Below are 21,661 nucleotides of genomic sequence, written 5' to 3'. Positions count from 1 at the left end.
TGGCAGAGAGCTTTTATTCTAACAAACTTTAATTAGTGAGAAAAAAATTGAAGGGTGATGTCAGCCAGAATCAAAGTAAACCAGAACAAGAAATACTTTTATTGGTTTCAGAACAGCAACAATGCGTGGTGTCATCTTATTCACTTCCATTACTAACAATGAAAATACTGCAGGTCCCTCAGTGGGGTTCAGACTGTCAGTCATGAACACATGATCATTTTGATAGGTGTTTTTCACCGGTAATATGATGCTCTTTGGGGTTCCAGAAAATTATTTATTTTTAAAGATATGGTAAATGATTCTTGGCTTTAAAAAACAAAACAATATGGTAAATGTTCCTAATAAAGGAAGAAGTCCCTACAGTGCATCCACTTAGTTCCTCCGTGGCAGTGGATTAGCCTGTTTTTCTCTCAGCATAATTGCTTTAAAGATGTTGACATAAAAAAGAATTATTAATTGTTTAGAAGTCTTTAGAGTAGAAATCAGTTGATCCATTTGGAGGAGCATAAATATACTAGTGCTTTATGAAGGATCTGATCGTCTTTTCAATGAGATACCTTTCTCTAAGATAAGATTTTACTGTGAAATTCTTGGTCCTTTCTTCTTTGTCTTTGCTTTCCCATGAAGTTTAATTTTATTTATTTTAACTCCATTTGGACCTCACTTCTTCATGTAACCTAGAAGGTTTGGGCCATTCCTTTAACCATTGTTTCACCATTACAGCCAACTCTCTTGCTCCTTGACTTTTCATGGAACCTAATCTGGTCTGCCCACACTCAACGTCATCATTAAATGTCTTGCTGTCACTGGACTGCTGACCACTGCTAGCTGGGACTCAACAACCATGGCAGTGGTAGCCTCTGTAAATTCATGGTCTGCAATTTGTTGGGTCCTGGAGATGGCCTTTGCCATCCTTATATTTTTACCTAATTATTCTTTTCCTTTGTGAATTAGATTAGTCACTAATTCACTCCTATCTTTAAACTTCCTCCCACCATGTACTCCCTGTTTCAGAAGGCCACCAGGCAGGAACTTGTGAACTTCCTTCTTGACCACCACTCCTGTCCCTACTGATAAATTTTCTCTCAACTGTGTCACCTTCTAGCTACTTTTCTACTTTTTTCTCCTTACCTTTACCCCCCACCCCCCAGGATGCTCAAAAGAATAGTGCCTGATTTCTTATCCTTCTGTTCTCTGGATTTCGTCCAAACTGCTTTTAACAAGCTTACCACTGATCTGGGAAAGCCTGCTTTGGTAATAGCTTTTAAAAAAAATAAAAAACCTGATTCTGTGGTACATGTCTGTAATCCTAGCAACTGAGTCAGGAGGCTCAAAAGTTCCAGGTTAGCCTCAGCAACTTTGTGGATCTCTGTTTCAAAATAAAAGAAAAGGACTGGGGATATAAGTTCAGTGGTAGGGCACTTGCCAAGCATGCATGAGACCCTGGGTTCAAGCCTTGGTACAAAAATTTTTTAAAAATTTGGGCTGGGGTCGTGGCTCAGTGGTAGAGCACTTGCCTAGCACGTGTGAGGCACTGGGTTTGATCCTCAGCACCATATAAAAAAGTAAACTAATAAAACAAAGTTTAAACATGTTTTTAAAAAGAGAAATATTTATTTCTTAAAATGTTCTGACTGTAGTAATCATTTCACTGTGTATATCCAAACATCATGTTGTACATTCCTTGGTGTCTTCTTTTCTAGTTAATGAAGGAGTTCCCTCTTCTGAGCATGTTCAACATCCACGAAAATCTTTTAGAAGCCCTTCTGGAACTTCAAGCATATGCTGACGTTCAGGCGGTCTTAGCAAAATATGACGGTGAGTCCTTGGCTGTTTGTATGTTCTTGAGAACTCGCTCTCTTCTTGACATGTCCCAGTGATTAAACTGAAAGGATCATTTCAAGTAGCATAGCAGCTAGGTAATTCTCTTCTCAAAGAATTTCACCTCCAGTCTCATGATGGTGTTTTATAGAATCTTTAGAAATTCATGCTTAGTAGGGGCAGAAACATCATGTGGCCTGTGCCCAATCCTCTCCGTTCTCCCCACAGACTCCCCTGGTGCTCTCTCCCCAGCAGGTCATTATATTCACTCTGCTTTATTCCTTCATGGTCAGGAGTCACTGTGCTGGCAGCAGAGTGTTAAAGGTCTAGGACAGCACTGACTGTTAGAGGTCTTGCTGTGACACCACATTGGTTCCCTGTGAGCACTACCTGTTGGTCATGTTGAGCTTCTGGAGCAGTCTAGAACAGCTAGTAGTCTTTGTGCTTGTGACAGCTCAGTAAATATTTGAAGATAGAATCCTGTCTGTTTTACCCTAGGTCTTTTCCTCACTAGCAGAATATCCCCATTTCTTTTTTTAGAATGGGCTTTAAAGTCTCTTCACCATTCTGGTTGCTGTTCTTAAAAAACCAGAAGATTAACTGGTACGTCCTAGAGATTTTAAACTCTTCTGTTCATATTACCATTATTTGTGAACTCACCATTTGATTCTTTGTACAAAAATTATCTGCATAAGTCAGGCACAATGGCTCATGCCTATAATCACAGTGACTTGGGAGGCTGAGGCAGGAGGATGGAAAGTTTGCTGCCAGCCTCAGTTACTGGGAGAGACCCTGTCTTAAAACAAAAAAGTAAAAAGGACCAGGAGTGTATCTCAGGGGTAAAGCAGTCTTGGGTTTAATTCTTAATACCATACACAAAAAATTATATGTATAATTACCTGTCATGACCTAGCTATTAGAAGCTCTGCAGAACTTCATATTATTCTGTCTTATTTTGTTGATTTTCTCCCTGAAATAAATGTGTTTGCATGTAAAATGAATATTATGGAGTGTTACTTATATTGCATAATCATTTTTTTTGTTTTATAAGATATTCTTTCTTTAGTAAGCATGTTTAATTCATTTAAAGAATTTTTCAGATCACAAAGTCTCAGGAATTCATCAAGCATGTAGGGCAAACTTTCATTTAGGTCTTATTTTTCATAAAATTCTTCATAAGAAATCTCTGAAATGGGTCGGAGCTGTTTTCCTTACAGTTGAGCGAAATTGAGGCCTTTTGAGACTTTTTGTTTTTGCTCAAATTCTTGCTTAAATTGGTGGGAACTAAATGCCCTCTGCCAGTGATGGCATCTTTTTGCTATGTGGACATGAACACCCTGTGTAAGAAGATATGTGCTACCTAGTATGGAACTGATTTTAGAAAAAGAAAAGTATCTGTGGAACACTTTAAAGTAAACAAAATAAAGACTGTTTGGCCTTTATGTCAGCTCACTTTTATTCTCTGTTTACGTGCTGGAATTTTCCTGTTCTGCTGAACAGTGGTCTAAGCTTGAGAGCCTAAGCTAAGGGGCTTTCCTGTAGCCACAGTGCCCACACATTGAGCAGCTCCTCCTCCTCCTCCTCCTCCTCCTCCTCCTCCTCCTCCTTCTTCTTCTTCTTCTTCTTTTAATTCTTTTTTAGTTGTCAATGAATCTTTATTTTATTTATTTATTTTTATGTGGTGCTGAGGATGGAACCCAGTACCTCACACATGCTAGGTCAGTGCTCTATCACTAAGCCACAACCAAGCCCAAGCTTCTTTTAATACCAAAGAAACCTAGTCCCATGTCCATGGGTTCAGGTGGCAGTGCACTTTTCCAGATGCCACAACAAGGTTCCAGTGTTCCTATCCCATTGCTGACCAGTACTCAGCCTGATATATCAAGGCATAAGAAGTAGAGGTTTAACAAATAGTGCCTTGGGGATCACACGTCTCATAAGAGTCCTTTCATGAAGATCTCAGTTCATTACAGAAATCATCAGCCTGTGTTATAAAACTGATTGCAAAATAAAGAAATGAACTCATTTGGAGCTATTCATTGTCTCCCTGTGTCCCATTGCACAGCCTCGGTTCACAATAACCAAAAGCTGATTTATTAGATTCTGATAACATATGTTCGTATTATTTGTTACAACAGCCTGTCCCACCCTCCACTAAAACTTGGCTCACACTTTGAAAAATTCCTTTGTTGCAAATGGACAAACTCACCATATCAAGGGCCTGTGTTGAGCTTTGTTTATGTTGTGTACCTGGCAACAGAGATGATGTTCTTGTTCATTATTCATGGAAAAAGAGCCTCATTAGTGGCAGGCCACATACTGTTGCTGAGATGCCTTGTTAGAGGTTTTCAGTTCAGCAGTTGTCAATAGAGTGCAGATGACCTAACCTCCACTAAATTCTGTAGGGAGTTTTGGTGCTGACTTGGCTCAGGCCTGTATCATTTACAGTAGAAATATAATGAAGTGGCTGCTGAAGTTACTGTTCTTGAGGGGTGCACTGCAACCACTCACAACTGTTGAAAAACATGCCTCTTGTTCCTCATCCCATACCCTGAAGTGGGTTCTTTCAAGTTCCTCCCTGTTACTTTTTCTGGAGACCCAAAGGACCTTGACTGGGCTGCTGGCCTCTTATCGGGCCCTGTGCAAAGTAGTGGGTGCTTCAGAAGGTTTGAAGGCCAGACAGCTTGTAGGGACACCCTGTTCTTCACCCTGGCTCAAGTGTCATCGTTCTTATCTATGAGATATTGGAGGCAGTGGTTTGAATTCCAGCCCCTACATCCCTCTGCACAAAGCCACACCCAAAGCAACAGGATTATATGTTATCTTTGCAAACCAGGATTCTCTAGTTGCATAGCTGTTTCTTGGAAGATTTATAAGAATGGCAGTTGTTCATTGCATTTGTTTAGGTAGCTGAATGTCTTAAGTGGTATGTGGGGAAGTGACACAGTGGGATCAATGCTATTTTTCTAACCTTGGCAAAAAAAAGGGTTTAGAAAAATGGCAAGACACAGGGAAAAAAGGAAATGTTTTTTTTTTTTTTTGGGGGGGGGAGGAAGCAATATATACTCTCCTTGCCTCATTATTCTTTATCATTAAAAAAATTTTGGCTTTGAGTCTCAAAATTTTTCATGTTCTCAAACTCCTCTTATAGTGAAGCACTTTGGAAACCCTGGGTCTCTACTAGGATTACCCGGTTAATTGATTGAACCTCCTTATAATCTGCAACCTAATTTTGGTTTTGCCCTTGAGATAACATCTTGTGTTTTATTATTCTGGCCATTAGTCTGAAACACTACTTGTTCACTGCCAAGAATTTTCATACTCTTCTATTTCCAATTTATTAACCAACATTATATGGGGCAGTTTTTATCCAGGTGGTTGGTCCTGGTTCTATAATGACCTTCACCAAATGATTAAAACAACATCAGCAACATCACTTCCTAGCATTTAATTGGTTCTTATAATGTGTCTGTGTCATATATGATTTTAAGCTTTCACAGATGAACCCATTTATCCTCACCATACATGTATTTGTTAGCTCCACTTTTTAGCTGTGGTGTGGCTGAGAAGTACCTTGCTCTCAGGAAGAGCCTAAGATGTTAAAGTAAAGGCATGTAGATGGTATGAGAGGAACGAGATCATTGTTAAATACAATATGAATGCCACGAGGAAAGGAGAGCCAAGGATACAAAACAAGGGGTCCACTCCAGGCTGAGGCACCTAACTAGCACCTATTTTCTCTGCTGGTGACAGTATATATTTTTTTTTAAATTATCAATACCATTGTACTTGTTATTATTAGCTACAATTTATTGAGAAACTTTCATGTCCAAGCATATCATAGGCATCAAATAACTTGCCATGAGGCAGTAATTCCATTTTGAGCAGATGCAGAAACTGAGGTTTATAAGTTGAAGTAACTTGCAAGACCACACATTCCTAGACAACTGCAGGGCTGGGATTCACATCCAGATCCAGCAGCTGTAAATCCCATGTGTTTCCTATAAACATAAGCCTTGCCGAAGCCACATGCTCTGCCCCTCTCATCCTTAAAGTCATGAATGACGTGGTCTAGGGCTGTGGTGCAGAGTTTTGGTAATGCCAAATTGTCTTGTAAGATTTCTTTCTAATAGTTCTTTAAGAAATGAATGTATGTCATGTTTTTGCTTATTTTTTTTCTGAAATGATCTTCAATCAATTTGTATTTGATTTCTTTTCTCACAAAGGGAAGTTGATGTGTAGTGATCATTTATTTTGTGATTTATCACCCTTTTTTCAGTCATACATTTGTTATAGATATAGCAATGTTTTCAAGATCATGAGTTCATCAGAACCTTCATTTGAAGCCATTGTAGCAGTTGTTATGAGCTTTTCAAAAATCATTTATAGGCCACCTAGTTTGAAGGGTCAGTCTCAAAGATTAGAGTGAGCTTGGAAAAGGATTCATGCATTTCTTATTCATGATCATTTGTGCATTTAAGTTTTAGAAGAATCACATGGTGCAAGTGAATGTGAGGGCTACAGGATACCTTTGGGAGCATCCAGCTCTGCCTGTCTGGTTAATTCTAAAAAGCAGCCATGGCCAGTGGTGAGGAAGTGGACTGGGTCCTTGCTTGGCCCTTCCAGTCCTCACTGAGTGAACTCAAACAAATCAATCTTCTAAGCCTCTCTTTCGTTCTCTGGAAATGAAATCAGGGTTTGGAAAGGCTAAGCAAATTGCCCAAGATCCCACAGTTGATAATTTGTTGGGAGGATTAAAGTAGTTTAATTCCTGGTAAGTATTTAGAACTTCATGGAATATACAAATTAAGAATTCAGAAACTGTTAGCTACTCTAAAGAACCCAGATTGCTACTCCTGAACCTCATGATTCTTGATCAATCTCATTCAAATAGAAAACCAGCTGGGCTGGGGACATAGCTCAGTTGGCAGAGTGCTTGTCTAGCATGCACAAGGCTCTGGGTTCAATCCCCAGCACTTACTTTGATATAACATCTTCTCAAGGCAACTTAAAAGCAGTTATAGTGGATAATTTAAGACTACAAAAACAGTTATAATTAAACCGTGATGTTAAAAGACTGTCCATTTCAGCCTACAGTATTATTACAATTAAAGTAAAGGGATACTTTCTATTCCCTTTTATTAGTTATGTACTCATTCATATATTATTTTGTATATGTGCATATCCTCAAACTAAGAAATACATAACGATATGTGGAATAAATCAATTAAAATGTGGTTCTTGGTCTCAAGATGATTTTAACCTTATCAGGGAACTAAATATGTATAAATGTTCTGAACAAATATAGGATATAATAAATAACATTAGGGATATTTTTAAAACGATTATCTTAGAATTGCAGAAGTGAGATTATTTCTGACCCTGATAGGGCACAGAAAGAAGAGGAAGAAGGTGAGATCAGGATCTGGGATATTTTCATTAATGACATAGCAGTAGTTCTGAGTCTTGAAGCAGATTTGCAAATACAAATACCAGTACAACTTGGAAGGCATTCATGGCAGGAGCAACAACTTGAATAAAGATAGGTTAAGCAGAAAAATATAAAACATATTGAGAGGAGTAAATGGTTTAAGAGTTTGGAATTAGACCAGAGACCTTACACCTAGTAGAGGAAAATGTAGACCCAAATCTTCATCACATTAGCCTAGGATCTGACTTCCTTAACAAGACTTCCTAAAGCACAAGAAATACAATAAAGAATTAATAAATGCGATGGACCCAAACTAAAAAAGCTTCTTCTCCACAAAAGAAATAATCAATGAAGTGAAGAGAAAGCCTACGTTTTTGGAGCAAATTTTTGTCACATGCATGTCAGATAGAGCACTAATCTCCAGGATATATAAAGAATTAAAAAAAAACTTAACACCAAAAATACAAAAAACCCAACCAATAAATGGGCTAAGGAACTGAACAGACACGTCACAGAAGAAGATATACATTCAATCAACAAATATATGAAAAAATGTTCAACATCTCTAGTAATTAGAGAAATGCAAATCAAAACTACTTTAAGATTTCATCTCACACCAGTCAGAATGGCAGTTATCAAAAATACAGACAACAATAAATGTTGGTGAGGATGTGGGGGAAAAGGCACACTCATACATTGCTGGTAGGACTTCAAATTGGTGCAACATACTGGACAGCAGTATGGAGATTCCTTAGAAAACTTGGAATGGAACAAGCTATTCCAGCATACTATAGTAATGCAGTCACATCAATGTTTATAGCAGCTCAATTCACAATAGATAAACTATGGAAGCAACCTAGTTGCCCTTCACTGGATGAATGGATAAAGAAAATATAGTATATATATACAATGGAATATTACTCAGCATTAAAAGATAATAAAATTATGGCATTTGCAGGTAAATGGATGGATGTGGAAAATATCATGCTAAGCGAAGTAAGCCAATCCCCCAAAATCAAAGGTTGAATGTTCTGATTAGTGGATGCTGATCCATACTGAGGGGAAACATGGGAAAAATGGAGGAATTTTGATGGGGCGAAAGGGAGAGAGGCATGGAGAGGGGAAATGGGAACAGGAAAGATGGTGGAATGAGATGGACATCATTACCCTAGGTACATGTATGAGTGCACATATGGTGAGACACCACATTGTGTACAGCCATAGAAATGTACAGTTATGCTGCCATTGTGTACATGAATCAAAATGCATTCTTCTGTCATATAAACCTAATTAAAATAAATAATTAAAAATAGAAAACCATACACAAAATGTCAGTTGAAATGTGAGAATAAGAGCCCAATTTTGTTCTCCCCCACAAGGCAGTGTCATGGCCTATTTTTAAAATCATTTCAAGTGTCTAATAAGATACATACTGATATTTCATAAGAACTCAAATACTTAAATTTATCTCTATTAATTCTTAAATTTTTGGAAACCTGAAAACAGAAATGCCAGGGATTTTTATTCCTGGTCAAAAGACAGATCATTTCTTTGCATTCAGAACAACTTCAGCCTTCGAGTAATTTGCACCAATGGAAATAGAGATCCAAGCTCTTTTGGATATTTATGCCATTAAATCATTTCGTTGATTGTCCTAAATTTGGGGGCAAAAACTTCTTTGTAAGGAACAGCTGGTCTTTTTTATTATCATGAATATATATAAATGCAACAACTATATCAATACCATTTTTATTGATGCCATCAAGTTCATCCTAAATTATCATTATTATCTGCCATCTGGTCATATGCAAAGGGTATACTTTTTAGAATGGGATGTGTTTCTAACACTGGAGGAAATATTTTCATCACAGTAGATTGAAAACAGAAGTTGTAAAGAAAGCCATTAGGGAACCTATTTTCAGACTATTCAGAGAATAAGCTTTTTGCTGATATTGTTTTGCAGAGTAAGCATGTAGTTATAAGTAAAAATTTCATAAACCTTTTTCATGGCCTGAGGCCTTATAATCAGCAAAAGTTATTTAACTATCATCACTGAAATGGTCACTGGATACCCTGTCTTTTTGTTAGTCTGTTTTCCATTTATGTTTGAGGAGTAAGCAAGGATAGAGGGATTTGAGATGTCAGGAAGACCAGGGAATGAGATCTGTATTCATCAGCACTCTACATGTCAGGATGCCCACACCTCCAAAACAGTGTCTTTTGGTCAAGTGTAAGATGTGAATTTTGATGCCACAGGCACAAGCAACTTTGGAAACATTCACTATAAAATTAGACTACATTTGCAAAAAAAAAAATGGTTTGGAGTACTGCCAATCCCTTTTAGCAGCTCTAAACCTAGACCAGCTCCCTTCTCTGGGCTTGCTGTTATTTAAAAGATCAAGAATGTGCTTGAAGATAATACTTATGTAAAAGATGAGCAAATGAACCACATTGCTACTTCAAAGAAGAAAATAATCAAGAGTCGCTGAGAAATGATAGCTCTTCAAAGCTTTGGACTAAATACTCTGCTGATTGGACACCAAGAGGTAGATCTGCCAAGAGGACTAGCCTTAAAGGTTACTTTAAAGCAAATGATAGGCTGTCAGGTGAAGGACTATAAGAGTTCTGATGATAAATGTCATTTCAATGAGGACTGTGTGCATGGGAAACTTCTTTCATGATGGAGAAGACATTCCATGAGTGCATACATCTGTAATTCACATAGTTGACACATGCACAAACCCTGTATATTTATGTTGGCTTTAGTAATCCTTATTGCCCAGTTATCCTAATTTACCAAGGTAGCATTCCTCCCCAGCCAGCCATTAGCACCATAGAAACTGCCGTGTTTGGCTTCAAGGCACCAGCCACAGAAGGGCCCTCTGACAGACCTCCATGGGCAATCCAGTCCAAAAGTTGCAATAACATCTGGTGTTTGGCTTTGTAGCATACAATGAAATTTTCTGGGTGTAGTTGAACGTGTGTAGCCTGCCCTTCCTCCTGACCAAAATTACTAAGGTCATGTAGAATTTCCGAATTGAATCATCAAAATCCCAGGTGGCGATTTTTTTTTCTGGGTTCTTGTGTGTCAATCCTTTTTATTTTTTCAGTGAATTTTCCCCTCTGGTTGAAAGAGGGCCTTGAATTGATTTTCTGATCATGGGGCAAAAAGATTCTGTAGTTCTATTGTCTTCTTTGCATAATATCATAAATAGGAGTAAAGAGAGAAATTTATGTAGCACATCCACATTAAAAAATGGAATAGTAACAACACATCACAATCCACAAACAGGTTATGAAGAAGAGGTGGGCCGCTTTTGTCTTCATTCCCTGTCCCCATTTTTTTGTTTGTCTCTTTCATGGTTCCAGAAGCATCTGCGAAGGACACATGTGTTGGACTAACATGAACTTCAAGTATGTCTGGTCAATTTGTTGCTTGACCAAGAAAAGGGATACATGTTGAGTATCCCTTATGCAAAATGCTTGGAATCACAACTATTTCAGATTTTGCAGGCTGGTTTTGGTTTTTGTTTTTCTGGTTTTTTTATTTTGGAATGTTTGTATAGTTGATCATCTGACATCAAAATGCTCCATAATTCAAAACTTCTTTGCTGCTTAAAACATTTTGGATAATGGAGCATTTTGGATTTTGGATTTTGGATTTTCAAATTGGGGTATTCTACCAGCACTTGGTACTTTACAATCCTAAAAGGTTACATAGAGTAACTAGGATTTTTTTCATATTATTCCATCAAAGATCTATCAAATCCTTATGTTAAAGATACTATAAGGTGCTTCTGGATTCAGATACAGATATGACCTAGTATGTGTCACCACATTTTCATGCTAATGGAGAAAGATGTTAGATACACACACACACACACACACACACACACACACACACACACGTGATGTGTTTGATGAAGATGAAGCAGTGTATCTGTTAGGAACTTGCTATAACCAGTTCAAAGAATGAAGTCTTTGAGAGTAAGCCCTATGTCCTTTAATCTCAGACCTCTGTGTAATAGGGTAGTCATTCGGAGCATCTGTGGTCGATGACTGAATCAGTAGATGTCCATGCCGCTATTGCATAGTGTCTTCATTTGTGAAGAAGTTTGAGATTTATTTATCTGTTGGAAAGTACCACTGAAAAAATTTTAGAAACATAGATATGAAAATTGACCCTCAATTGACTTATCTCATGCATAGGAACAGTAATAATTCATTTTAAGCTACAGTTTGGATGAACTGAAGAAATTAGCTGAAAAAAATCACTAAAAATTGTTTTATCCTATCTAAACTTTTACCCCACAAGTTTTTTCCCCAAGATTATTGCATTGGGTTTTTGCAATTATGAGCCATTTATGACTTTTGAAAACTACAGAGGAATTCTTCCTATGATGACCTTTACTTGCAGCAGAATCCTTCCAATAAAGGGTCCTTAAGGAGCAAGGAGAGGTGTGGCTGGCCTTCCTTGGTCTAGCCAAAGATTCTTCTACTTTTCTTCAACCTTGTTTCGGCTTTTACAATTTTTTTCTTCCTACTGCAGGAAGGAAGTATTCCACTGCTGTTTCAAACCAACATCTAGATTAGTGAACCAACACAGTGCATTGTGCTGGGACTCCACAAAGACAAATATGGTTAACACATGTTGAGAAATAATGCATTTCTGACTCCCTCTTAAAACCCCCAACAACACTGACCAATTTGGTTTCCAGGAGCTAAATTGTTTAGCTAAATAGAAGGATGCCGCTATCAAGGGATTTGAGATTTTAGTACATTATTCAGGATTTCATTCAGCAAACACTGACTACCAATTATAGTTTAAACATTGTTTTGTGTTGTGGGTTGAAAGTGATAAAGAAACACAGATTTACTCCTAAAGAATACTGTGAAAGTAGGAGTAGCAAATAAGGGAACAAACAATTGCCCTAGGTATAAGGAATTTGATAGACTTTAAGCCAAGAATAAATGGATGCCTCACCCAGCAAGGGGAAGTGAGAGAAACCCTCCCAAAGGAGGTGCTATCTGAACTGAACTAGACAGTGAAGATGCATAGGCCAAAAAGAGCACATTAGAATTTCAGGGGCACAATTTATTTTTAGTCAGTTTTTGTTTGTTTGTTTGTTTGTTTGTTTGTTTGTTTTTTGTCACTGTGACTCAAACACCTAAGAAGAACAACTTAAAAGAGGAAAAGTTTATTTTGGTTCAGAGTTTCAGAGGTTCAGTCCATGGTTGGCTGACTGTAGCTCTGGGCCCAAGGTATGGCAGAACATCATGGTAGAAGGGTGTAATGGCAGAAAGCTGCCAGTTCATGACAGCCAGGAAGCAGAGAGAGAAGGAGGAGCTCTGCTCATCAGGGACAAAATATAAACCACAAAGGTACCACCCCAATGGACTACTTCCTCCAGCCAGACCCTACCTGCCTGCAGTTACCATCCAGTTAATCCACGTCAGCAGTTAAAACTCTCGTAACCCAATCATTTCACCTCTGAACAGTCTTGCATTGTCTTACATATGAACTTTTGGGAGACATTTCATGTCTACACCATAACAACAATTGATGTATCTTACGTGGGGTATCCTTGAATCCCACAGAGCAGAGAGATGGAGAATGGGTATGCTGCAGGATGAAGATGCCTTAGGTGAGTTAACCAGGGGCCAGACCTCAAAGGACTTTGAGTCTAGCTCCAGTTTAATTCTAAAGGCCTTTGAGAGACCTGGTAGCAAGTTCAGCAGAGGAAGGCTTTAATCTGACTCCACATTGAGAGTGGCATTGTGGCTTCACATTTGTCCTTGTGTGGCTTACAGTTATTGAGAGTCCAACACAAAGTGAAAGCTCTCAGACCTGAAAGACTGGAGCACATTGAAGAGGGCCCAGAGGAGATTTCAGACACTGTTTTGAAGCACTGTTTTATCGAGGGAAGGATTTGCAAGGTTTTCCAACACTAGTATAAAATTGTTAGTAGAATTTGGTTTTTCTTCTTTAAACAAAAAACAGGAATTCCAATGCTGAGACTTTTTTTTGTCTCCTGGGTGAGAAAAACTTTCTGTTTTAAACTATAACCACTTATTTTCATTTGCTCTCTGGTGATCTCTTCACTACAGCAAATTGAGGCTGATGTAGACACAGCACAAACCTCAGATAATCTTTCAGGGGAGTAACTAAGACATGAGGAAGAGGCTTCTAGTGCCCACGTAATCCATCAACACCTACATACTTCTGCTGGGTCGTAACAATGTCATGAGGAGGAAAAATGTGAAAGGTGGGGGACAGGTGGGGTACTTACCTATCCTTTACATTAAAGGTTGAAATTGAAAAGTGAAGTCCATGGTATCAGTTCCTGTCAAGGTAGATCTACAAGTTTCATTTGCTAAAACAAAGCATCTAATCAACTTTGGCCTTGTTGACACTTCAGGTCCTGATAAAGTAGAAAAAGCCCACGAGTAACACCCTGGATATAATTTCTACAAAAAGAAGAACTATTAGTGGAGGTTAATAGAAATCATAAACAAAAGGAGAATAATCATAGATACATCCTTGAATCTAAACCAAACAAAACCCAATAACAACAAAAAGCCAAAGCCATGTTCTTTTTAATTGATTCAAAGGAAACATAAATATGAACCTATAGATAGAGATTCAATAAATATAACCTACTATGTGCTGACATGATTTGGCATAGGCTATATAAAGTTTTGTTTTCTAACTGGGAAATGGTTCGGGAGAGATGGGAGACTCTAAATGATGAAATTATGGTTACTCCCAGTGGAAAAGATGCAAAAGAAATACAAATGATTAAAGTATGTGAAAACAGAATGACAAGTAGCTAAGTCAGTATATACAAGTGAGGCAAAAACCTATACGCAGGTGTTTAGGAAAGTCCAGAGGAAGTAAGTCTTGAGGCTTGAACAGCTTGAGAGCTGTTCCCCCACATGCCAAGTAGAACTAAAAGAGAGATGAGAAAGATGTCAGAGAAAGTAAAAGCCAGTGTCACTACTAGCAGTCCTAGACAGGGGCAACACGGGCAGGACACGATCTCCAGGACCCCCCTGCTAGTCGTTAGCTGGTAGCTCTTAAGAATATCCCTTAGCTCCTCTAGGCTTGTATTTCTTCATTTGAAAAAGAAAAAGACATTGAAGGGAATGACAATGGCTGTCCTGGGCTAATGTCTAATTCTTTGCTTCTGTCTTCTGGTAGTACTATTTGGAGCATAAAATATTGTATTAATACCTATTCATTCTATTTTCCATTTCCTTCAATACTTTGGTTCATTTCTTAGATTTTCAGCAAATAAGTAAATCCCAGCAAAATTCTAGAAAATATGTTCCTATAGTTTATGGATTCTTAAGAGAAAAGGAAGTGATTAAAGATTCAACATGAATATACAAAAGAAGCTCTAGCAAATAAACACAGATGAGATAAGGGATGTGAAAATATTTAGAGTCGACACAGTAGTACTTAAAAGTGTATCTTATTAGTTTAAATAGCTACTTTAAAAATCTAAATTGGAGGAATGTCATAGAAGAGTTTATATCTTTATTTAAACAAACCATTTGATAATATTTTTGACACTATTCTTTGAGGTAACATGAAGCAATATGGTCATAATACCTAATTAATAAATAGTTGTACATGTATCATTGCAGATAGTTGCAGATTGATGGTGATCACTAGAATCCTTTTCCCAGGTTCTTTCTTGGTATTGCCATTGTTGTTATTGTTTAATCAGAACTTGGAGATAGTACAGCACAGTTAAAGTGCTGTGGACAAATTACACACACACACACACACACACACACACACACACCCCACACCACACCACACATATGCTAGCTGTGTGATATTTGCATATTTCTTAACTATATTGTGCTTCCTTAGCCCCTACTATGAAACCCTATCTCACAGGGTTACTCTAAGGATTGAATAGGATAATGTGAATAAGAGATAAACACCAGTGACTTCCCCTTAGTGAACCCTTGATGAATTGCCGCAGTCTGGCTGAATGCTAGCAGCATTTTTTTTAAATATTTGGTTTTAGTTGTAGGTAGATATAGTAACCTTTATTTTTTATTTTTATGTGGTGCCGAGGATTGAACCCAGTGCCTCACGTGTGCTAGGCGAGCATTCTACCACTGAGCCACAACCCCAGCCCACTAGCAGCAATTTTGATGATGGTACTGATTGTATGGGAGGAAGCGTGCTTGTGAAATGTATGGATGGTACAGAGCTGCTAGTGATAGCCTCAATCAGAAGGATGACAAATATGCTATAGTGATGTGCTGAAACCCTTAGAATTTAATGATAAAGGTATAATTTTAAGATTTAAAATTTAATGGAGTCAAATGTGAAATCCTGCCTATAGGCTTTTAAAATTTCAGAAAACTTCCATGGTTTACATGAAAGAGGAAAGAATAAATTTTGGCTGATATCAACCTGGATTGAATCTGAAGGGTTTTGATGGCCACAGAATCATAGGAACAAATGAGGGGTCCCAGCTGCTCAAAACCGGGGTTATCCTAGCTCTTGTTCAGGGAGGTGTAGTCACCACAGCTCCTCAGACTGTGCATTTCCTCTGAGCTCTGTGCCATTCAGATTTAGGAGACTTAAAATATTATTTACATTTCTAATTCTCATTTTTTAAAATCGCCCATTGTCCAATAACAACAATAGGTTGAGAAATTCTTAAAAATATGTTAATCGAGGAGCTGGAGGTGTCCTAGGGAAAAAAAGTGGTACAGAGGAGATACTTTAATCACTTAATGTTTGAAAAGCTGACTTGAGACATAATTGTGTTTTGTAATAGAAGGTCAAATTAGTGATTCTGGATAAGTGTTCATAGAGAGAATGGAGTGGGGCAGAATGATAAACAGAAAACTGTTTCAGAGATTCAACTGGTAAGACAGCTTCAGGTGAATACAGGGTTGTAGGGTTTATTTTTAAATTATTGAGGTAGAAATTACATATTGTAAAATGCACAAGTCTTAAGTATAGAGAGAAATGACTTTGTACTTATGTATACACCCATCTGACCACCACCCAGAATGAAACGTGGAACTTTCCACTATCTCAGAAGGTTGCCTCATACCCTCTTCCAGCCAATAACTGCTCTACAGCCCAGAAATAACAACTTTCCTGATCTCTATCATCAAATATTAGTTTTCCAAACTTCATGCAACTACTTTAGAACACTGTTGAGCAGTTTCCAGTGAAGTTTAACAAATATCTCCCTTTTGATCAAGTAATTCCATTTCCAGTTACATATCCAAGAGAAGTGAAATGTTGGGTTTTTGTTGTTGTTGTTGTTGTTGTTGTTGTTTAACTTATACAAGAATGGTCACGGCAGCCTTATTCATCTAACTTAAACCTGGAAGATAATACAAATATTCATTACCAAGAGAATAGATAAACATGAGTATATCCACACAATGAAATAATACTCAGCAAGGAAAAAGAATGCTGTATTGAAACATGTGAATACATGGCTGAATCTCAAAATATCATGCTGAGTAAAAGAAGCCATATATAAAAGAGTATTGTTAGTCAGTTTTTTTTTCTCTGTAACAAAAATACCTGACAGGAACAATTTAGAGAAGGAAAAGTTTATTTTGGCTCATGGTTCCAGAGGTTTAGTCCATGATTGGTCAAGTTAATTTCTCTGAACTAAGATGAGGCAGAACTTCATGGCAGAAGGACTCAGTAGAGGAACGCTTCTCCAATTATGGTAACCAGGAAGCAGAGAGGGAGAAGGGGGGAAGAGCCACAGGGAAGAGGACAAGTCAGTCCAAGATGGACTGATTAGGGTACTGCTGTCACAATCAAATCACTTCACCTCCCAACATTCCTGCATTACCACAAGGAATTTGGGGGGACACCTCATATCCAAACCCTGACAGATGCATACTCTCTGATTTAATTTATGTGAAGTTCAGGATTGTAGCTTTTAATGAAAGATTTTTATGACAATTTGATTCTGCATTCCTAACACACTTGGGGAAATGTCTTTCTCCTTCATGAAAGGACTTGTATGAACACAAGCAGGCAAAGAAGTAAAAGAGAAATTGAGCTAATGCCAGCAGGTCAGCTTTGATTAAGTGAGAAACACTTATTTAGCATTCTTTGTTTCTGCAATGAATGATGGAATTATGTGATATTTATTTATATCCTTTCCTTTTGTTTCCTCCTTGAGCTTTGTGTGTGAATGTGTGTGTTTTGTGGGGATTGAACCATGGCCTTGTGTATTCTAAGCACGTGCTCTGCCACTGAGCGTACATTTAACCTGAATTATAATTCTTAAGACTTGTGGGTAATAATCACAGCTTAATGCCATTTGCAAAAGGCAAAAATACACTACAGAGTTAAGAGCTTTTTTATACAAAGCTAACTACTTATAACGATCATTGAGTCTTCCTCAAAGTAAAATTCCTGAGAAAATAACAGGCAGTATTGGAAAGCAGGTGATTTGTTATTCTCTGCTGAAAACTTCTGATACTAACATTTTCATCACTTCTGAAAGCTACCTTCTTCTTTGTACCATTTACTTGTTTTGGTAGTGGTAAAAGCCATGAAATCATGGTAGGCAGTCAAAACTGTAGAGGACAGGGTTGGGGATGTATCAGCGCTAGAGCATTTGCCTAGCTGGCATGCACCAGGTTACGGGTTCAACCCAGCACCTCAAAAACCAATTAAAAAAAAGAAATATAGAGAACAGATTAGAGTCATCAGGGGATGCAGGAGGAAGTTCAAGGTCAGATATAAAGGGGAAGCACAGGGAAGTATCTTTGTGATGCAACCGTTCTGTACCTTGGTGGTGGTGGTTCTAGGAATCTAAATATGGGATGAAATTGAATTGCATGTAGATGCACCCTTGAACACATATAAAAATGGTGAAAAATGACCAATACCTGTAGTTTACTTCAAGTACTATACCAATGTTATAGTTTCTTTTTTTTTTTTTTTGATGTTATACTATAATTATATAAGATGTCACTACTGGGGGAAGCTGAACTTGAGTGAAGCCTTCAGAGGTCTCTTGATACTTCTTCACAAATTCTTGTGAGCATGGAACATAATAAATTTAAAAATTATTATTAAAATTAAAAAAAATTATAGTGGGCACCAATAATCAAGTCTCAGCCTTCTGAAGGTGGGGTAGGAATAAAAGATGTAGGGCTCAGAAGGCAAGCAGCCTATTTTAATTAATTCTCCTAGAAGGTAGTATATGTGTTTTTTCTTAAAAGTAAGCCACATATCAGTTTCTGGCTCTGATTTGGATGTTAGGCAGAAATTAAATTAAAATATGTAAATGAGGTGATGTCCTGGGGCAGGCACACTGCCAAAGGAGCACACTGACTTTCACTGGGGTGTTTAGGTGTAATTGACAGATCTACATGCTGATTGTGCTTCATACCATTGTCTGTACTGTGTCTGGCTCACCAGTATATTTTCCCACGAGCTTGCTCCAGTCATTTTATAAAATAAAATTCTTCTTTCTAGCATCATCATATTGTTATTCTTTAAAAATTCAGTTTTATATGTAAATCACAGGAAACTTTGTAAATAGAGAAAAAGCAGTAGAAAAAATTGCCTATAATACTATTTTTCAGAAAAAAAATCCAATATTGATATTTGGTATATATATTATTTTAGTCTTTTTACTACTTTGCATATAAATTCTTCTAAAAATGAATATTAATTCATTTTTATAAGCATATTTTACTTATCCCTATGTGTACAAATGTTCAATAGAACATTTACATCTAGAAAAATGGAACAGGAACATTTACATTGTATGAGAGAGTGGAGTACGGTTCTGGATTAAAGACTCCTTTGATTAGGCATCTCTAGTCCTTGCTGGAACACCTCAGTTATATTTTTTTTCTGAATTTCTATCTGGTTAAAAATGTCTATTTGTTGATTAGGTAATCAAAATTTTATCCTTCTCATTGAGAAGTTGTTCATTAACAAGAGGTTTTCTTTAGTTTATTGGGTGAGGCTCTGTCTTGCTCTTCCACTTTCAATTGATTATAATCATTTTGCAGCCTCAGCTCCTTCCTTGGGTTTTTTGTGGTCCTCTCTACACAGAAAGGTACCAGCTTGACCCCTGGATCATACCAGGAAAGGTGGCAACAGGACTTTTTTTTAATTGGTTGTTCAAAACATTACAAAGCTCTTGACATATCATATTTCATACATTTGATTCGAGTGGGTTATGAACTCCCATTTTTACCCTGTATACAGATTGCAGAATCACATCGGTTACACATCCACAGTTTTACATAATGCCATATTAGTAACTGGGCAACAGGACTTAGACCATTTATATATATAAAATGTATAAAAAATACAGTTTTTTTAAAAATTAGCTTTTAATAGCAATCACTGAGAGACCCTAGAAAATAAGATGTTTCCTGTATTGATTGTCCACACTGGAAAGCTGCTAAGTGTTTAGATGTTAGAAAAGCAAGTCAAACCTCTGAGCCTGACATTCTTTTCTTGGTCATAAGCACACCATTCACACCACTCTATAGTATGTGTGTGTTGGGGGAATTTTGCTTGAATACAACTTATGAGATTCAGACTATAAACTCCTCTTTATCCTTTAGTTCTAGGCTGGTACTATATCCTTGCAAAGGCTTAGTCTGTTTATGGCACTACAGAAAACCATTAGGGGAGGGAGGAAGGCGGTGGCAAGGAAGGAACTTGATAATGTTAAGTGAGCTGATCAGAAGATGAGGGACCATCTTGTCCTAAAGAACCATCCTCCCACAAGGCTGATGTAGGGGTGCTTTATGTAGAAGATGGTGAGGACCTTCTCACATGTAGAGGTTTGCAGTCAAATGACACACATTGGATTCTTACTGTTGAGTCACAAGAAGCTTTTCAGTTCTGTAAATCATAAGAATAAAGATCATTATGTCTGCAGGCTATTCTTATCACCAATGAGCTTGCCCACATGCAGTTTCTGACACTACACAATAGACAGGCTAGAGGGGCAGCTCCCATAGCCTCTTGCTGATCACCAGCTCACACTAATGCAAGAAAACATGATTTACCTGATTATCATGGAAGAGAATATTCAAGTGAAGTTAAGTCAGCCACAAGATCTGCTCTCAATGCTTGTCTTTAATATTTTCTATAATTGTTTTATCATTGTCATTAATATTTCCCACAAAGAGAAATTTCTCAGGCTAGACCTCATGGTAAATACTTGTTGTTATTTCCTTGGGCTGCTATCAGCTAATTCTTGGCCTTTCCTTTTCAGTCCTACTGTAGTATAAACCTTTCTAAGTTGAAAACAGCTCTATGAAGAAACTTACAGGGCATTCCAGGTGTTAAGAGCTCCTCTAACCGACAGTAAATTTTGCAGCAACTGGAAATAACATTTTTTTACCTATTTTTAGTTAAGAATGTCTTCCTATATCATAGCATAATTTAGGTTATAAGTGCTAAAGAAGTACTAATTCATCCTATTCTAAGAAAAAAACCCAGATTATTATTTAAGAACAAATATATCCCCCAAAGGGACTGCCCTCTTTGAGTTGATCTACTCTTTTTATTTGTTCTTTTTAGTTACAACAATAGAGTATATTTTGATATTTATACAAATATGGAGTATAGCTTGTTCTAATTAGGATCCTAGTCTTGTGGTTGTACCTGATGTGGAGATTCGCTGTGGTGTATTCATATACGTACATAGGATAGTTATGTCAGACTTTTAGTTGTACCCTATACTTTATTTTTCAACTTGTTATCTGAATCTCTTACCTGCCCCCACCACTCTATCTGAGGTTTTCTAAAAAACTAAAAGGAACTATTATTCTGGTTGGAAATTCAACTTCACATGAAAGGAGATTTATCAGGGATTTGAATGAGCAAAACTTTTATCCTTCCCTAAAGATTCCATGTTTATATACTCTTTACAAATATATATATATATATATATATATATATGTATATATATATACAAAAATATTATATATAATGCAAATATATATATATAATATATAATGCAAATATATATTATATATATATAAACAGGCATATTTCCTTGAGTTTGACTTCTATGTTTTTAATAAGCACTATTAAAAACTGAATATGAACATCTTGAAATTTAATACAAAGGAAATTTGGCTCAAATCTGACCACTGAAGGATAATTTATTTAGCTGTGCAGGTTTTTAAAAATTTAGATCATTTTTTTCTTCATATTAGTATTTCATATGCATGTTAAATTACTTTTTATAACTGACAAAAAGTTTGTATTTACCTTTCATATCACAGGTATTCATGTAATAATTAAATTTATGTATTTATATTTATTCTCTGTTTAAACTCAGCATATCAAAGAAAATGCATATTTAAAAGCAGAAGATGATTACCGAAGAGTCAGATTTGAAATATGAATTG

At 37.1% G+C, this 21,661-nt stretch overlaps 1 protein-coding gene across 12 annotated transcripts in view; it reads left to right on the top strand.

The window, feature by feature from the left end:
- ST7 (suppression of tumorigenicity 7) overlaps positions 1–21,661 on the top strand; it is a 279,293-nt gene that overhangs the window by 217,459 nt on the left and 40,173 nt on the right. For all 12 annotated transcript variants that reach the window (XM_081286857.1, XM_081286860.1, XM_081286856.1 and 9 more), the window contains one exon: positions 1,704–1,818. In XM_081286857.1, the coding sequence (XP_081142983.1) occupies positions 1,704–1,818 (115 nt within the window). The remainder of the gene's footprint in view (positions 1–1,703; positions 1,819–21,661) is intronic.

The sequence above is a fragment of the Spermophilus citellus genome (assembly GCF_964194105.1).
Source record: "Spermophilus citellus genome assembly, chromosome: 3".
Taxonomy (NCBI): Eukaryota; Metazoa; Chordata; class Mammalia; order Rodentia; family Sciuridae; genus Spermophilus; species Spermophilus citellus.
The sequence above is the reverse complement of the archived record's forward strand: the minus strand, read 5'-3'. Positions and strand labels throughout refer to the sequence as shown.